At 40.1% G+C, this 20,645-nt stretch overlaps 1 protein-coding gene across 2 annotated transcripts in view; it reads left to right on the forward strand.

The window, feature by feature from the left end:
* The window catches only part of LOC134212443 (uncharacterized), a 437,347-nt gene that overhangs the window by 405,703 nt on the left and 10,999 nt on the right, over positions 1-20,645 (forward strand). Inside the window, exons 1-2 of one of the 2 annotated variants that reach the window (XM_062690311.1) lie at positions 2,285-2,423; positions 2,506-2,922. In XM_062690311.1, coding sequence (XP_062546295.1) covers positions 2,397-2,423; positions 2,506-2,922 — 444 coding nt within the window. In that variant the 5' untranslated portion in view covers positions 2,285-2,396. Of the gene's footprint in view, positions 1-2,284; positions 2,424-2,505; positions 2,923-20,645 lie in introns of those variants that run through there. The other variant, XM_062690312.1, reaches the window with a different exon arrangement.

Here is a 20,645-nt window from a genome sequence, read left to right on the forward strand (position 1 = left end):
CGACTGGGGGCAGTATAGTAGGTATACAAAAAAGCGTAACGAGGGTAGGCTAGTTCTTAAAATCTCAAAAAGTAGGGAACGTCATATTTGAACCGCCGAATTGAACCTAAATATAGAGGATTAGTGTTCAAATTAGCTGCATATGGCACGAATATTTTGAAGATAAACTTTTTTGGAGAACCTCAAAGCAAATTTCTCCATAGTAAAAACATGTAATTTGGGAAACTGATCCCATTTCCATTTCATTGAACATACATATATTCATCTCATAACGAAAGAAAGAAATACAGCATCAGTTTCTTCGCTTCTTTTTGCTAGCATGAATGCTCACTGCTGTAATAATTTTAAAAGTAAAAAAAACCCTGATTAATCCACCTAGCGGTGTTGATGCCTTTCTCGTGCAAAAAAATACTGAAAAATATGAGTGAGTGTTTTTTAGCGTGTTTTGCGCATAGAAAATAGTATTTTGACCATAACTTCTGATCCCATAGTCCAATCTGGCCAATTTTAAATAGCAAATAATGAGACATGATTCTCAGTCAAATGGAATTGGTTGCGAGTAATTCGGCCAATTCTAAGTTCCAAAAAGTGTGTCTACAAATTTTTGTACACATGCTCACACACATACATACATACATACATACAAACAGACATCACCTCAATTCGTCGAGCAGAGTCGATTGGTATATAACACTATGGGTCTCCGAGCCTTCTATCAAAAGTTTGGTTTTGGAGTGATTGTATAGCCTTTACGTATACTTAGTATACGAGAAAGGCAAAACAAAAAAAAAATTTTTTTTCTTTGTTTTGATGGGATGAACATATAAGCTGTGACATGAAGTCCAGGAGCAGTGTCCCTGTATTCTATCGTTACTATTCATTTTGATGATTTTCCTACAATTCTATTTCTTTACAAAGCTGGACCACGTAATGTGGAATAGGACTAACTCGCCTTATGATAAGCGATTACTAAACAAATTCTAAAAATAAATCTCCATTCCGAACTTCATGGAGGAAGAGTTATTTTTTCGGCCGCGAAATGACTGTCACATACAAAGGTAACAATCGCGATGCCATCGATAAGCATGTCAGCAGCGTCATTCATTCATCACATCGCCGTTGAGTGCCATCGCGTTTCCATGGCTGGTGCCGCGGCTGATATTTCGCCGAATTCGCTCGCTGCAAAACCGAATCAGATATCCTTCCCACCTACGGAAAATCCTTGAGCATTGACCGGAAAACCATCAATTTAGAGCTCGTTCGCCCACCGTATACCATATAGCTACTGCATCTGACGTTGATTTGTCGTATCGTATCGCACCGCATTACAGCATTGGGTGGGGAAAATGGTTTCGAGCTGTTGTGCAGGGGTAGTGAATTGAGCTGCGATACGATTTTGTCCACTTGCTTTCAAATGGCAAAGGGTTTGATGGGGATATGAAATCCTCGTCAAGCAGGTTGACATGGTTCGGAGCAACGTATATGAAAATCTATTGACGAAATATGATGATGGAATGAACTCTGCTATGGGCGATTTCTTGGAATAAAATCGTGCCTTTTATGTATGTCACACGATGCGTGAAACACAAAGAAATCTTGTTAGTTGCTAGAAATGTGCTGATCTTGAATATCGTATTATGCACTAGTCAATTTATTTTCCAGGTTTTTATTAGATTACAAGCAATAGACTTTTTAGTAGAACGCATATGAGCTGATGAAAAACAAATATGATGCAAAGAAAAGTAGTTATAAAATGCTTATGATCATCAAACCAGAATTCCTTAGACATATGTTTAACGTTCGATAAATTAATTCCAAAGCCGGTAAATACCAGTACAAATTCAACCGAAGTAGGTTATTGCTTCGATTTATGTCACATAATTGTCCAATCAAGTGATTCTTGCTCTGATTCTGAAATATGGTAATTGTTATTCTCCTTTCGATCTTATCGCATTCATGTGTATAAATATGTGATATGTATGCTCGCTTATGGCGACTCCCCAGTGAACCAAACAACCATTTGTTTACCTTTCTTTTCTTATCTATACAACACTGAATTTTTATTCACCTACGACTGCGAATACGGCGCAAAGGCATTTTCGCACATTGCCATTAGTCAGCATAGTTTTCTGGGGACTGTACGTCAACAGCAACCGTCAGTGCTTCGCCTTGGGTACATTCGAAAGTAATGTTCTATATTCTATGCCAATAGAAAATCGCTTCCAGTGGTGGGGCTTGTACGGTTTTATCACTCTTATCTCTCTCACCTCTGTTGTATTAGTCCGCTATTACAGAAGTCGATCGACTGCGGCTAGTAGTTTCCCTACACAACTCGTTAGCGGAAAGCATTCCGCCCATTAGTGTGTCCATTCAGCAGTGACCCACAGCCGTTTATAATGAGAAAACTATTACCACCCAAACATGTTGGTGTTCCCAAGGGGATCCCAGCCCCACCTACAACCAGAAATTCAATGCGTCATTAACACTCGGATCCATTCTTTGCAGATGACACACCTTCAGCGGCACCGGTTGGAATCGGTCAGCGACCACAGCGCCAGTGCTCCGTCCACATCGAGCAAATCGGACAGCTCCGACGGGTCAGCGTCGGAAATCTGCGATGCCATTCACGAGTGGTCGCTGGACGCAACCAGCGAGTCCCAGTCGATTCCCAGCCAGAACAGCAGTGGCGAAAGCAGCACCAGCAGTAGCAGTGGCCATCGGCATCATCACCACCACCACCATCACCACCATCATGGACGGCACAGCCAACAGCCGAAGCAGCCGTTGAATGGGAACTTCATCAACGAGGACGACAACGAGCTGGAGTACAGCAAGCATGATCTGATAAGTCTGGACAGTGGCATGATTACTGACTTTGAGCGCGCCCAGGTGGAGAGTTTCTTCAGCGGTCTGGGAACGGAGGTAAGGAATGAATGTGTTTGTTTGGGGAGTTAATTAATTCACTGAGCAGTATGTGCGGGTGGATGAATCATATGAGGGTTTTATTAGCTTAGCTTAAGAACAAACATATCGATGGTGCCTATGTGGACGAATTATTCCGGTGAATCACTGTGAATCTTCGAAGGTTGGGGAAAATTGAAATCTTTTTTACAATTATTATACATTATTATTCATTGATTTGAACTGTTGTTGTATTGACACTTAAATCATTGTTTATCTTTATTGCAAAACCTCCTTCAGATCATAAGATCAATTTTTGCAGCGGCTTTCGGGATCTTGGTAATGTTGGAAAACACATAGTCGGATCATGCATTTTAAAGGGATTTTTGCCTTTCCCGTACTCTAAGTACAAGTAAAGGCTACACATTCGCTCCTAAAACAAACTTTTTATCAAAGGCCAGGAGTCCCGTAGTGTAATATACCAATCGACTCAGCTCGACGAATTGAGGTGATGTCTGTGTGTGAGTGTGTGGGCACCAAAAGTGCAAAAAGTCTAGCTCACTTTCTCACTCACTACTTATCCTTAACTGATTAACTAGCAACAAATTGCATTCGACGGGGAATCCTTTCCCATTGTTTCCTATTGAAAATTGGTCCGATCGGACTATGGACTATGGAAATTATGGCCAGTCTATTTCACGATAGCTCGCAATAGTTTGGTCGCAATTGGCCGAGTTGTTTATCATAAAAAGTGAAGTGCAGATGGAAGACTAATGTGTAGCAGGCAAATCAACATCAGCTGTTAGAGGGACCTTCCATCCCTAATATCGCTAAAATCTGGCCGAGCATGTAACCGGAATGTCAGATAATAACCCAATGAAAATATGCTTGGGCAGCTGATCAGAATAAAAACATATCTTCAACAGCAAACGAGCGAAATGGTTGCGGCTTATCATACCTTGTTGGTGGAAACTGCTCGTCCATGTTCGTAGTATGCAACCGTTCATTTTTAGATCGAAGAGTTAAATTTAATTCAATGTAGGTACAAAAACATACCCAGTCCATATTTTCTCGTGCCAGAGACTTGATGGAAGCCCTAGTAACATTTTTAGTTTTATCATACTCTATTAGCAGTCTTTCAGCGTACATTTTCAAGACTAGCAATAACACTAAGAACTACATACATGACAACCTCTTGAAAACCGCTACAAGAGTAAGTTATGATCAAGGGACCCACTCTGGAGCAAGGATGTTAACGATCATTCAGTAATTTGGGTTCGATCATTTAGTAGTTTGTCAATAACACATTCCAGAAGCTGAATTTCAAAATATGTTGTATGGTGGACTTCTAGTGCGAAGGTTTTTCTACAACTTTGCCTAATGGTTCGTTATTAGAATTCAACTAATAACGGAGTTAGAGCGCTAGTTGCAGTAACTTAAACTAAATGATTGGAATTTTGTTATCATTTACTCTAAGTTACAGAAACTATATCTATAACTCCGTTACTAGTGGAATTCAAACAACGAACCATTAGGAAGAGTTGTAGAAAAACTTTTGCACTAGAAGTTCATCATACAACATATTTTGAAATTCAGCTTCTGGAATGAAATAATCTATAAGCATTGAACAAAGCTGCGATAAAATCGGCAAAACGTCCATAAATCCATGAATTCTTGTAATTTTGGGAAGGCTCGCATTTAACTTAATGCAATATATCCCTTTGACGCGAATTGAGACAAGCTAATGGAGTTTGTAAGATTGTAATAAAATGTTGCACCTTTTTAATGAGTGATAATCGGGATGGGGCAATAAAGAACTAAAGTGGCTTAAACTGGTTATGGTTTTCTTTTTGCCAAAAGTGTTGGACAACTCTGACTCTGAGATTAGGTATCGAACCACTTTGTACTTCGCAATTGACGGAAAACCTATTTCATTCAATCGACCTTTGTTATCCATGAAATGATAAGGGGAAGGTGGTCGGATTTCAGCACCCTTTTGTTTTCGGTTCATATTTTTTGTCCAATTGCACAAAATGGTGATATTTGCATACCGATGGAAACCTAGAGGCATAAGCTATCAATAAGCTGGCAGAGACATTTAATTTATTCTATATACTGAAAAAAATGTGGTCGATTACCGGTACCACAAAAAATCCACTTAAAATGATAAAATATGGTTATGGCTGAAAAAAGCCACTTTGTGCAATATTTTTGGAAACGATATTGTTTCGAAGACGTTGGCAGATATTCTTTGGAGAACAAACATATTTCGTTTTGAAAAATCAATTTACTACATCTCACTTAAAGAGGGCGGAGTGTAAAAGAAGTTTGGCAAAATTATAACATAGACAGAAGAGGAATTGCAAATGATAAATTATTCCTTGGCGTAATGAGTTCATCTTTTCTAAAACTATTTTTCCTAGAATTGTGCCACATGTTTTGGAAAGTGTTTTGCAATGAAAATTTATAAAAACCTTCGTACAGCCGTGAATATTATTCTAAACGTTGTAGACGATGAGATAACTTCATCTAAATGATGAGGATGGATCAGTGTTTCGACAAACAAATAAAAATTCGTTATCAGAGCACTAGTTTTTTTTAGCATGATGCTAACATCAAGAAAAACACTGCACTAAAATGGGATTAATGGAACTTTCTACCAGTTCAATGTTTTATATTTTTGTTCCAATTGTACACAGTAAAAAATTCTGAAAGTTACACGCCATGGAAATATTTGAACCCATGATTTTGTGTTCAATAGCTTCTAATTTAACATCCAACTTTTTCTCGTATGCAATATTGAATACAAGCTCCATAGTAACGACGACCTGTAATTTTAAGAAGTGATGGAATAATGAGTCGAATCGAACGGAGCCTTTTTGTTACATCATATATGCTGTAACATTTTTATACTGTGTAGAACCCTTTTCATTCATCATGTTTACCTGATGCAAAATGTATTTAGAAACCGTCAGTAACATATGCTTCTGAATAGTTTTATTTGCCCTACCCTGATAACCAGCGAAAACAATAATATCCTATTAATATCTTACACATAAAGAGTATTTACTATAGATAGTGGAATATATAGATGAGCGAAGATAAATCCTCTGTCTCCAAACGAACTGTCAAACGTGTCTCCAAACGAGCATGACGTCACGATTTCAATGGAAATATTAAGGGCTGTGACGTCATAAGCGCGTGTGCACGGTCAAAAAACCGACTTAGCCATGCTTTCGCTCATCTATAGATTTTACTATCTATAGTATTTACAGTTTCGTTTACCTTCAGCAATGTTTACTTCCATTCTGTTCGATTCACCGTTCTATCAAAACTCATTAAATTATCCTCACCTTTGACAAATGCATTCGCAGTAGAATAGTAACACAGAGAGGCCTCACAGGAAGATCAAAAATGGGCGATAATCGAAACACACTATCCGGTATTTGAGGAGTGCGAAAGACCCACACATACTACTCTGACTACTCTATGGAGTAGCCCTGAACATATGACCCTATCTGTTTTCTAACAAAAGATACGTCGAAGTGCCGAACTGCCGACAACCGACCAGTAACGGCAACCGTCCACACCTTCCCCTACAATAGCCAATTTGTCAACTAGTTCAATTTTACAAAATATGATTATGGTGGATAATACCCAATGGAGTTCTACATTGAATGTAATTAAATCCGTAAGCTTTCAATAAAGCTGTCTTAGCCGGTAGCAAGGTTTGCAGAAATCGCTCTCAATAGATCAATAGATAACGGACGAGAGGCAAAAACTGTTCCGAATCATAGCAAGCCATGATAACAAATTTATCAAACTTGTATACAAGTGCGAAAAAACAAAATCGGATAGGCAGCCCCCACAGAAAAATGGTGATTCTCGCTTTGTTTCGCTCCTCTCGTGTTGGTTACTGCACAGCTGTGTAGAATAAGTTGAAATGCATCATCAGAGCCCGTGCTCCCCGCATTTGGAGCTTTCTAAAAGAAATTTATCATGGGGTATAGCCTCCCGATTCACTTCTCTATTATGACAGCTTGCTAAAAAAGTCTCTCGCGGTATGCTACATATCGTATATGTATACAGAGATGATATATGAGACACTTGTTCATTCTTTTTGGGAATCTTTTTTTTTTTTTTTTATTAGCTTTATTAAGGAGACTTGCAGCCCCAGGCTGGCTCGCCTCCGTTTTTGGGACTCAATCCCTGGCCGGTAGTGATTTGAAAACTTCTGTAATTTACGTAATATTCTGTATTTTCCGTAAAATGTCCATGAACAATTAATAATTTTCCATAGAAAAAAAAAAATAGCACTGTCAACAGCAAAAATTGCTATCATAAAAGACGAGTTTTCCATAAAGAAATCAAAATGATCTATTAAAAAAAAACAAAATTTCCATAAATAAATAAATATTAGCTAAAACCAATTACAAAATTTTCCACATAATAAATAAATTTCGAACAAAAAAAAAACAATAAAAAGCTATAAAAAATATGAAATTTTCATGAAGAATTATAAAAAAGCATAACTGAGCATTTTTTCCATAGATGACCCTCTCTGTGTGTTTATTGTTCATGGAAAATTTAATCAATTTTATTGCTATTTTGTATTTTTTTTTATGAAAATGTTCTTATTTTTTTGCTCTTTATTGATTATTTTGTTGAAAGTTTAATTTTTTCTATGGAAAAAAAAATAATTTGCGGAAAATTTTGTAATTGTTTATTGTTAATATTTATTTATTTATTTATGTAAATTTTAAGTTTTTTTTCAATGGAACTTTTTTGATTTTTTTTATAGTTGATTCTTCATTTGTATTTGCAATTTTTGCGTTGAAAAGTGCTATTTTATTTTTGGTTTGTGTAAAAAATTTGATTTGGTTATGAAAATTTTGCATTATTTAGGGAAATTTCATATTTATTTATTACCCTGATTTCTTTATTGACAATTTCCTAATTTGTTATGGAAAATTTCTAATTATTCATGGAAATTTTATTTAGCTACCGTTTTCCTTGAATAATGCGCATTTTAGAAAACCTGACCTTTTAAATTCAGTTTCAGGGAAATAGACAGTAGAGAAAAAAGTTGCAATCATTCACTCCCTTGGCATCTACTGTTGAAAGTACCTCGTGGACAGCGCACGTGCCTCAGATGCCGTCATCTCAGCCATCTCCGGCACCTAATTCGTCATCGTTGTCATCTCGCGTATGTTCACGATCAAAACCGATACCCCCCTCGGGCAGTTTGGGTGGCGCACGATGGAGGCGCTTTTTACTCACCGTAGACAAGAGCAATTAACAAGCCCCAAGTATCATTCATAAGTCACCTTCCGACGGAGAGTTATTGCGACTCGTCCGCTATGTCTGGAAAACAATCCGCCCTATTGAGGGAACATTTTGTCGCATTGTATTTTTCTCATTCCATGTTCTAAGAAATGTAATCTCGTTGGCGGACGACAGATTGCTACTCGGGGCGTCCGTCGTGATTCCCATTCAAGGGGGTTTAGCTGGAACAGAAACACGTGCCCGGATCGGGACTTCATTCGAATCGGGTTGGATTTCGAATTTTGACGCTCATTTCGTATGCATTGAAAGTTTTGTGCATGGAGAATATTGCACGCGGTGTGGGTGTCGGCGACATGAGGTGTCATAGACTGTATTGTGCAGAATGCAAGCAGGTGCATAATAACGTTTCTAATATAGCAGATACGAATCATGGCATCGGAATGCAATAGGAGGGATTCTTTGAAATGTGTCACAAATGGTAAGCCAATATGAAACAAAATGCGTGACATGTTATGAAAAAAATTGAATCCAGATAAGCAATTGTCTGTATCCGCTTATGTTTCTTTTCGATATGCAATTCTCAGATGCACAAGGGCAAATACTAATCCAACCAGCAATAACAAAATCTTCATCTGAAGTGATTCACATAATCGAGAAGTCTACATTTAGGGGGACTGTTTTTAAAAAAATATTTGGCTCTTTTTTAGTGGAATGTTTTCACTGTCATAAGACGAGTTTAGCACAATTTCATTTAATTCCACCACCTCGTATTACTTTTACATATACGTACTTGGACCTCAACTGTAAGGTCGTCTTCAGTGTCTCGTATTTGACTCGACTCAAGTCGAGATTTGATTGATGAGGTTGAAATTAGAGGGTCTTGTTTCCCGGACTATAAAAAATCCCGGAATAAAAATAAAAATACTTGCAAATTACAATTTCATATATTTATTACATTTTTAAGAATGGTAAAATATGTATCAGGTCAATTTACTAACGACTCGCCCCTTGTCTACTCGCTTGCAATCCGGTGGGTGGCACGACGCCATGTTTTTGCAGCCATGTTTTTTTTTTTGTTTTTGCATATTTGCAACATCTCAGTGTAAAATTCATGATAGTATGTGTTTTGTTTACTAACATCACATATGATTCTCTTTAGGATACAAAACTGTCGGTGGGATACGGTGGCGCAATGTTGGCTGTAAAACAAACATACTGTGTGAGATCGGGATGCCACCGGGCTGCTTGTAATACGGTTTAATAAATGTTAAGGCGTTGATGCTTGAATCCGACAATAAATAATTCTTATTAGTTATTTCAGAATTAAAATCAGAGAACACCCGCTCGCACACAATTCTGTATAAGATCCTACCAAAACCTGTATAAGAACTGGGCATATGCGAAAACGCTAGATTCTTTTATAAATATTATATGAACCTTACAGTTTTGCAAGCTTTTCTTACAATTTTGTTTGTAATCTTATATTGTATAAGAATCTCACAATGTTGCATATGCCCAGTTCTTATACAGGTTTTGGTAAGTTCTATACAGAAGTGTATGAAAATCTAACAGTCGCTGGTTGGGTATATCAATCCAAGTGGTTTTAATGGACTTCAATGCCATGAAAACCTTCTCCAGACTCGATACTAGTTCATCAGTTACTTCAAACAGAGCATGCTCCTTATTGATGAAATTATTCAAGCTACGGCGCATTTCTCTGTTTTTGGTCCATAGCTTACAACTCTTCTATGGAGATGAAGCCTTGTTCCCGTCAGATTCAGAAAATGATGTGTGGATCGGAACTTAAACAAACTTAATCAGCTGGTGACGGGAAGCGATCGAAAATTACCTTTCTTTACTTTGAAGCCATCTCATCTCTTGATGTCTCGACGCTCATCTACTCGTTTTAGAATTGCATCGTGCAAATTCGAAGTGAAAGGGTTTTGCTGTCTATTCAGTTCAGATAGCAAAAAGTCTAGTCAACAACATTACGTCACGACCCTTCAGCGCCTCCGATATCACCCCAACAGGCTGGGGAGCGTCGAATATCGATTGAACCAGATCCAGATAATTTTTGATTATGTACGTACTTTTATTCTTATGGAGCGATTTCACAGTTCACTAGTTTTCAGAACATCCTGAACGAGTTGAAGTTGTTCCCTAAACCGGTTTTCATCCTTCCTCTGGAATTCGAACAATGTTTCGGATTCGTTTGAAAGTTTCTCCAAAATCGGTTTTATATAATCTGAATTAAATTCAACAATTGGTTAGGAAAGTCAATATAATATAAGTTCAGATATTACCAAATGAGAACGAATTGAGTTCGTCATCTGATTTTTCACTACCATTGATGTCGTTGAAACAATCGTCGTCATCATTATCTGAACATTTTTATTCCGACATAATCGTCTTGGACTTGGGGGACTTCGATGAAGAACGTCATTAATAGCGAGGTGCGACGACTTGAGACAACTTCGGCTTTGCGGATCGTTTTCGGTGGAGAAGATAAAGCAATCCGTGGAACAGCTGTTAACGAGTTCTGACATTGAACACAATTTCGTAGCCGCAGTTGGTCGCACATCGGATGGCGCTTCGATTATTGTGAAATCTGGAAAGCTGATTCCTTATTTTCATCAGCTGTATGTTCGCTCCAAAAACAAAATAGTCAGAAGGCTAGGAGACCTATATTGTTACTCATCACTCTCTCGACGAATTGAGAAGATATCTGTGATTGCTTGTTTGTGTATGTTTGTATGTATGGGTGTGCATAAGACATGCGGGAAAATAAAAGCCGATGGGCTAACAAACTAGAATCGGTGCAATTATGCAGAACATACATTCATTAATTTATCTTAAATATTTTTGTTATCATGTATTTTTTATTTTCGGGAAATCCCGGGATTTGCATGAAAAATCCCGGGATCCGGGATGCATTACATCCCGGGATATCCCGGGATTTTTGTCCCGGGATTTCCCGAACAAGACCCTCTAGTCGAAATGCGTATATAAAAGTAATACGAGGTGGTGGAATTAAAAGGAATTGTGCTAAACTCGTCATATGACAGTACTTCGCGTCTGAATTATTCCAAATTAAAAGATATAAATTTGGGATAATATCGGGTTTGCATCGGGTACAAGTTTGATGCTTTGTGCTTTGTTCCATAAGCTTAAAAAAGTTTTCGTGCTACAAAATCTTTTTTCTTTGCAATGATGATAATTTTTTGGATGTTACAAAAATAAAACAGACAGGGCATATTACCCCCTTCTCTCCTTACGCAAGCTACTGTAGTTACATCGTGTACAGAAAAGTGTAATAAACGGATAATCCTTTCTAAAAGACAAGAAAAACTCCATCAGCCAATGTCGCCAACTTTTTGTGCCCCGTGCACACGTACCCTAGGCTAAGTGAAACAGCCCCACCGGACGAAAAAGTGTTGGCTGACGGATTCAACGACGGAAAAGTTTACAGAAAACTTTTCTTGCCGCACTTTTTGCCTACATTACAGACGATTAGCTTTTTATTTGCCTTTCACTACGCCTTTTGGGGCGGCAAAACAGCTGGTGCGGTGCCCGCGCCTTTTTCCAATGTGCAAGTTTTGAATGGATGGATCGTATGTTAGCTCCTGTGAGTAACTGTACGTACATATGAAAGGTGTGAAAACATATGCGCATACATACTTCTAAACAATGGCATCTCATTGTGGGGTGGAACAAGTCGGACATTTTCCATAAAGAGAGTGGAGCAAGAATACGCACTTAGTTTTCAATCGAACAAGTTATTCAAGGTTCAGCATATCAAATCAATTTTAACGATTCGTACGGATATGTGATCTTGCCGCGATGGGTGGGCTTACGCCATTAGCACTGATATGGCAACCAAAGACATATCCTGTCGTGGTGGTATGTTGACTATTTTTGTTCAATGCCGCGTCACAATTTGGCATTGACGCACTGATTTTACGAATGTGCATGTGAACCTACGGACATCGTGCTATAGAGCTTGGAATAGTAATGCAGTGAGGTGGGCCTCTTTTCTCAGTAATAATGAAGTGAGATATCCTCCTTTTTTGCAATACTTTTCCGATGTGTTTCCTGATGATGATGATGAGTCGTAGCTACGCTAAATCTAGCTAGATAGGTATATAAAGAGAAAATGTAATCAACTTTATCGACATTAATAGACAATTGTCATTAATAGGATTAACTGAGTAAAAGTTTTTTCAGAAGTTTTGGCGCCTCTCTTATTTTGTTATGTCTCAAATTAAAGAGCCATAATATAAAATACCACACATGACAACTATCCAATAATGGCTTCGTTCTCGAAAAATTTTATTAACAGATAGGGAATACGCATGATGAAGCTTCATTTTGCCACCGAAAAGTTAATCCTATAGCTGACCACGACTTATATAATGATAGTTATTTTACACTTGCTTGTTGATGATGATGGTCCCGCCACATACCCCTACAAAGGTTTGAGCTAGACGATTTATCTTTAAGATAATTAATTGAATGATATAATAACAATTTAATCAGATTTGCAAAAAAACAAAAACGATCTGATTACCATCACAGATATGAATTACATAACTTTTCATTACTATCCAGCAAAAAAGGTAAATTAAGAAAAAAAACTGTTGTTTTCATCTACAGATTCTCATAAGCATCGGTAGTGATACTTCGAGTTTATACTAAAATGCAAAACTTGTGATACCTCTCGCACAGATTTCAAAAGTTCCACCAAGAATCGCGTTTCATGTTTATACAAGACCATATAACGTTTATCACTCGTAAGCATCAATAAAATTAATAATCTAAGTCGTCAACAAAACTAAAACTTGTGTTACCGCTCCGTCGATATCAAAAGTTCCGGTAAAAGGATTTGAGACGATTAGAAATGGTAGGGCATAATTCATTATCTTCGCTCAACTTTAAAGCGATGATTTTCATACTTTTAAACTAGGTTTCTCGACTTAAACTGAATTACGTAGAGAACACAAAAAAAACTAAGAAAGACAATGTGATAGGTGAATTAAACAAGTTAAAACAAAAACAAATTAGAAGTAAACTTACTGTTCGACTATTAAAACTTGTAATACCAGACATCACTGCAATTGATAGAAGACATAATAGTATCACCCGTTGTCAACATAGATTGCTATTAGATATTGAATGTCGGCTCCAAGAAACTCTAAGCACAGTTTTATATTTAAATTCTCTACAAATATAACATTTTACTTCTCGGAAAACATTTCTAATGTCTTTAGAGCTTCCATTATTTGTTTGGTTAATTATTGACAGGCCTACGGTAAATAGACTGAAGGGAAAAAGGAAATCTATACAAAAACAGAAATTTTGAGATTCTATTTGCTTCTACAATACTCAAACAAATGTGTTCAAGCGGTCAACATAGACTAGTTCTTCTAAGTATTGGTCCTAGTAGAGGCAAAACTTCTGTTCGGGTCCAGTTTTGACAATTTAAGCTACCATGTAGCTTCAGCTGGATAACCAAAAAAAAATTCAACGATTCGTATGCTCTTCTTACCCACCGGTAAATATATTGAAATTATTGAAATTCGTTTCAGTAGAACCCTTATTCAAAAATATTAAAGTACAAGAAAGTCCACTCTGCAATATTCCATAATCCATACTACCTTTTGGTGAACAAATTGCTCCGACAGCAGCGCCAACTTGTGACTCAAAGTCAATCCATTTTTTTGAAAAATGATCAAGTATGCTCTGCGTTTTCAATGTTTCATAAATCAACAATCAAACGTCAATTTCAAAGTTTCACTTCCTATTTTAGTATAGGGCACTGCACGGACTGCTTTGTCCCTTTCTCGCTGCAAAGAAATTAGAAAACAGCAAGGCCAGTAAACGTCAAAATTTATGAGGAACGAAAGAGAAAGAGATGTTTCCGTGCAGTGCCCTATTGATGAACAGAAGGAACGGAGAAAACGATAATAAAAAGGTAAGTGACCGGCATGCTACTTAAAAAGTGAAATCTAATTCTCGATATGCTTTCTTAACAGATTATTATGTTAACTTATGCTAACCGAAAAGCCATTCCACTTTTCGCACAAGAGCACATTCAAGCCATCATCGGTTGTCCTGAATGTGGTCATATGAAGAACAGGCAACATTCGACAGATATGTTGAAGAGCACAGTCCAGATAAACGGAGAATCTAACGTATAGTACTTATGATAGTGAACGAACCGATTTTATTTAAACTGATGGCGCAAAGCGAGTACACAAGTTTTGTTGAGTATCGTCGTTTAATCTAGGTTAAACATAATAAAATGTTACAAAAATACGCCAAATTGTTTTATTACATTTTGCTTGTTTGGAAATTCTACTATTTTTCAGATATAATGGAAAGCAGATGGCTTATGATGCATCTGTTATTCGTTTTGATGCTGGACAAAAACGCTGTTATTTTGTTAAATTATTTTGACTACTCAGATCAGGAAATTTTTTTCGCCAGGTTATAGTCCCCATTCATTATAAATGGAACCAGTTTTTTCTTTATTTTCCGTGCGAAATCCACAGGACTTTGGCGCTTGGCAAACATACGTCGGGAAACGATATTCTTGAGATGGTAGGATATCTTCAAGATGAAAAACGCACGAAAAGCGACATAAAATTATTGTAACACACATGCAGTACATTTGTTATGCCTTTCTCACAACTCTCATGTATGAAAATACTCCATGTAAAAGCAGTATTTGGATGCTGGATGGAACGTGGTCAGGGATTGAATCCTAAAGAGAAAAAGCAAGTCTCTCACTTATCATCTCTGTATACATATAGGGACACGGCAAGTATTTTCGTCCATCGTCGTAGGGGCTAAAACCAACGAAAGCAACGTACATTTGCTAGAACTCCACTATAGCAGAACGTTTCTCCTGAGCTTACGATTTGGTACGTATGAGTTTTACAAAAAAACGGCTCTTTTATTGGTTTTCGAGACTATGACGAACAGACGAAAATACCTGCCGTGTCCCTACGATATGCAGCATACCGTGAGAAACTTTTTTCGCAAGCTGTCATAATAGAGAACTGATTCGGGATGTTATACCCCATGATACATTTATTTTAGAAAGCTCCAAATGTGGGGAGCACTGGCTCTGGTGATGCATTTCAACTTGTTCTACACAGCTGTGCAGTAACCAACACGAGAGGAGCGAAAACAAAGCGAGAATCACCATTTTTCTGTGGGGACTGCCTATCCGATTCTGTTTTTTCGCACTTGTATACAAGTTTGATAAATTTGTTATTATGGCTTGTTATGATTCGGAACAGTTTTTGCCTCTCTTTTATCATTGTTCGTTATCTATTGAGAGCGATTTCTGCAAACCCTGAACGTGGTATAAAGTCTGATATTGTAATTTGTTTTGGTTGTTATGTAGGCAACAATGCGCCTCCACGCGTTGTTATGGATGCACCCAAGGTGTATGGAAGCAACGATGCACCTCCGCATGTTATTGGAAAGGCAACGATTCGCTTCCACGCGTTGCTGTGATTGAGTAGTTCGACCGCATTCCGTTGAAGCGCTTCAGTCGCGTTCGCTTGATTTTAGCAAGAGTGGGCTATATTCTTAATATATAATATTTGCCTTATTGTAGGACACTCGAAAACGCACTCTTAATTTACAACCGTGAAATAATTGTGCGAACTGTTCAAAAGATGTCCGAGTACCGGATATTTGAACTTTTATTATTATTATTATTTATTCAGACTAAGGTCGAAGTGGCCTGTGCGGTATATAAGAATCTTCTCCATTCGGCTCGGTCCATGTCTACACGTCGCCAACCACGCAGTCTATGGAGCGTCCGCAAGTCATCTTCCACCTGATCGATCCACCTTGCCCGCTGCGCACCTCGCCTACTTGTGCCCGTCGGTCGTTGTCGTGAAGCATTTTAACCAGGATAATGTCCGACTTTCTGGCTACGTGGCCGGCCCACCGCAGTCGTCCGATTTTCGCGGTGTGAACGATGGATGGTTCTCCCTGAAGCTCATGCAACTCGTGAATCATTCGCCTCCTCCACGTACCGTCCGCCATCTGCACCCCACCATAGATGGTACGCAGCACTTTCCTTTCGAAAACTCCAAGTGCGCGTTGGTCCTCCACGAGCATCGTTCAGGTCTCGTGTCCGTAGAGGACTGCCGGTCTAATGAGCATTGTAGATTGTCAGTTTGGTACGGCGGCGAACTCTATGCGATCGGAGCGTCTTGTGGAGTCCAAAGTCCGTACGATTTCCAGCCACTATGCGTCTCCGAATTTCTCTGCTGGTATCATTTTCGGCAGTCACCAATGAGCCCAAGTACACGAATTCTTCTACCACCTCGATTTCGTCACCACCGATGCAAACTCGAGGTGGGTGGCTTACATTGTCTTCTCGTGAACCCCTTCCTATCATTTACTTTGTCTTCGACGTGTTGATGACTAGTCCGATCCGCTTAGCTTCCCTCTTCAGTCTGATGTAGACTTCCTCCATCTTCTCAAAGTTACGTGCCATAATGTATATGTCGTCGGCGAAGCCAAATAGCTGGACGGACTTATTGAAAATTGTATCACTCGTGTTAATCCTTGCTCTTCGTATTACCCCTTCCAAAGCGATGTTGAATAGCAGACCATCACCTTGCCGTAGCTCTCTGCGCGATTCGAAGGGTCTCGAGAATGCCCCTGAAACTCGAACTACGCCCATCACCCGATCCATCGTCGCCTTGATCAATCGGATCAGTTAATCCGGAAATCCGTGTTCGTGCATTAGCTGCCATAGCTGGTCCCAATCGATTGTATCATGTGCGGCTTTGAAGTCGATGAATAGATGATGTGTGGGCACGTTGTATTCGCGGCATTTCTGCAGTACTTGGCGAATGGCGAACACCTGGTCCGTGGTGGAGCGTTCGCCCATAAAAACCGCCTGGTACTGTCCCACGAACTCCCTTGCAATTGGTGCTAGTCGACGGCATAAAATTTGGGAGAATACCTTGTAGGCAGCGTTCAGCAATGTGATTGCGCGGTAGTTGCTACAATCCAGCTTATCGTCCTTTTCACAGATGGGACACACGACACCTTCCATCCACTCCTGCAGCAAAACTTCCTCCTCCCAAATCTTGGTAATGACCCAGTGCAGCGCTCTAGCCAGTGCCTCAGCACCGTGTTTAAACAGCTCTCCTGGTAGTTGGTCAAGGGTCCTTGTTGTTCTTCAGCCGGCCAATCTCCTCCTGGATTTCCTGGAGATTCGGAGCCGAATGTCGCATGTCCTGTGCGCGTGCTCCTAGGTTCGTAACCATACCGCCACCGTTGTCTGCCATATCGTCATTCAGGTGCTATCCGTAGCTCTGCCGCCACCTTTGGATCACCTCAGGCTTGTTTGTAAGGAGGTTTCCGTTTATGTCCTCACACATATCGAGCTTTGGCACGTGGCCCTCACGTGAACGGCTTAACTTCTCATAGAACTTTCGTACGCTGTTAGCGCGGTACAGTTGCTCCGTCTCTTCACGGTCTCGATCTTTCTGCTGGCGCTTTTTCCTCCGGAAAATCGAGTTTTGTCTGTTCCGCGCCCGTTTGTATCGTGCCTCATTCGCCCTCGTACGGTGTTGCAGCAATCTCGCCCATGCTGCATTCTTCTCCTCAACTAATTGCTCACATTCGCCGTCATACCAGTCGTTTCTCTGATCCGGGAGCACCGTGCCAAGTGCAGCGGTTGCGGTGCTTCCAATGGCGGATCGAATATCTCTCCAGCCATCTTCAAGAGACGCTGCGCCTAGCTGCTTTTCCGTTGGGACTGCCACTTCCAGCTGCTGCGCGTATCCTTGGGCTAGTCTACCGTCTTGTAGCCGCCCAATGTTAAGCCGCGGCATCCCAATTCGACGTGTGTTGTACACCGTCGAGAGTTTTGAACACAGGCATAATGCAACGAGGTACTGGTCGGATTCATTATTCGCACTGCGGTAAGTGCGGACGTTCGTGATGTCGGAGAAGAATTTACCGTCGATTAGAACGTGGTCGATTTGGTTTTCCGTTTCTTGGTTAGGTGATCTCCATGTGGCCTTGTGGATATTTTTGCGAGGAAAGAAGGTGCTTCGGACTACCATTCCGCGGGAGGCTGCGAAGTTTATGCATCGTTGGACGTTGTCATTCGATACGGTGTGCAGACTATCCGGTCCAATGACCGGTCTATACATTTCCTCCTTTCCTACCTGTGCGTTCACGTCACCGATGACGATTTTGACGTCCCGCAGTGGGCATCCATCGTATGTCTGCTTCAGCTGTGCGTAGAACGCTTCTTTCGCATCGTCGGGTCTCCCTTCGTATGGGCAGTGCACGTTGATGGTGCTATAGTTGAAGAAACGGCCTTTAATCCTCAGCTTGCACATCCTTGCTGCCACCCAATCACGCGTTGGCGCATCTTATCCCCAGCACTATGAAACCGGTTCCCGGCTCGTTGGTGGTGCCACAGCTTTGGTAGAAAGTAGCCGCTCGATGCCCGTTTTTCCACAGTTTCTGTCCTGTTCAGCAGATTTCCTGCAGCGCTACGACGTCGAAGTTGCGGGGATGTAATTCATCGTAGATTATCCTGTCGCAAGCTGTGAAGCCTAGTGACTTGCAGTTACACATGGGCGTAGCCAAGGGGGGGCAGGGGGGGGCCGTCGCCCCCCCCCCCCCAAATTGTGGAAAGATTGAACGGGTACTGAAATGAATTCCCTCAAACATGTGCACTTTACAATCCAATCATATACAGAAATAGGTGGTTGAAATTCAAAAAAATCCCAAAACTTATTAGGACATTCAGGATCTATAATATATGAAAGTTCAAAACAATTCGAAACATTTCGGGCTCAAAAATTCTCCTTTAAATCCTTCTAGAAGCTCCCAACTTCTAAATTCCTCCGGAAAGTTATCCACAAATACCTCTGAAAATCGTTCGAAAATCCTTCTCATGTAATTGTAATTCCTCCTTATCTAGAAACCCCCCACTAATTGTTTTTAGGAAATTCACGAGGAAATTCCTTGAAGATATCTTTTCTTCTCTCCAAGATTTACTTCTAGATATTTCTTCGGCTATTCTCTCTTCAGGAAGAATCCGGCATTTGCTGCAGGCATGCATCCGCAGAGATTTTCTTCAGCAATTAATCTGGGAATACTTTCTGGATTTCATCTGGGAATTTCTGCATTAATTCCTCCTGGTATTTTTCTGGGAATTCCTTCAGATATTTTTTCGGAAATTCCTTTAGGAACTTCTCTAAGAATTATTTCAGGACTTCCATGTGGGAATTCCTCCGGAAGTGCTTATGGGAGTTCTTCCAGGAGTTTTTCCAAGAAATTCTCCGGTAATACATCCAGGAACTTCACAGGGAATTCCTGGACGATATTTGGCAGGAATTGCACGGGAAATGGAATTTTGGAAGTTCCTTCAGAAATATTTTTTTCTCTTCCTCTAGGGTATTCCACCGGATGTTCCTCTGAAGTTCCACCAGTAGTTCCTTCGGGAATTCAATCAGGCTTTCTTCCAGGAATTCATTTAGCATTTCTTTAGGCATTTATCTACAAATTCCTCCAGAAGTTTTTCGGAGAACTTCTCTGGGAGTTCTTACGGGAATTTCTCCGGGAGGTTCTCTTAAGAATTCTTCCAGGAGTTCCTCCTGGAATTCTTACGGAAGTTCCTTTGGGAGTTCATCCTAGAATTCTTACGAGAGTTCCTCCAGGATTTCCTACGGAAATTCTTCCTGTAGTTCTTCAATAAATTCCTCAAAAAGTTCCACCGGCAGTTCCTCCGAGAATTCCTCTGATAATTTCTCCGGAAATTCCTATAGAAAATCCCCCGGGAGTTCCTCCGGAAATTACTCTGGGAGTTCCTCCGGGAGTTCCTTTTCAGAGAAACACCCGGAGAAACTGTAGGTGAAACTCCCGGAGGGATTCTCGTAGAAACTGCTGGTGGATCTCCCGGAGGAATTCCCGAAGGAACTGCCGGAGGAGCTCCCGTAAGATCTCCTGTAAGAACTCCCGGAGGAATTTCAGGAGGAACTCCTAGAATAATTCCTAGAGGACCTCCCGGATGAGCTCCCAAAGAAACTATCGGAAGAACTTCGGGAGGAATTTCCAGCTTAATTTCTGAAGAAAGTCCAAATGATTTCCTGAAAAAAGCCTGAATAATTTTCTGGAGTAGCTTCTGGTGGAACTCCCGGAGGAATTTCCGGAGAAACTCCCGGATGAATTACTGGTGGAATTCCCGGAGGAACTCTCGAAGAAATTTTCTGGAAGAATTTCTGAAGAATCTCCCGGGAGAATTTTCAAACGAACCCCGGGGAAACTACCAGAAGCATTCTCGGAAACAAGAGAATTCATCTTATAAACAAATCTAGTCTAGCTGAAACCTTTGTTGGGGTTTGTAGCTGGACCATCATCATCATTAGAGGACCTCCCGGAGAATTCCCTGAGGAGCTCGC

The sequence above is a fragment of the Armigeres subalbatus genome, chromosome 2 (assembly GCF_024139115.2).
Source record: "Armigeres subalbatus isolate Guangzhou_Male chromosome 2, GZ_Asu_2, whole genome shotgun sequence".
In the NCBI taxonomy this organism is placed as follows: domain Eukaryota; kingdom Metazoa; phylum Arthropoda; class Insecta; order Diptera; family Culicidae; genus Armigeres; species Armigeres subalbatus.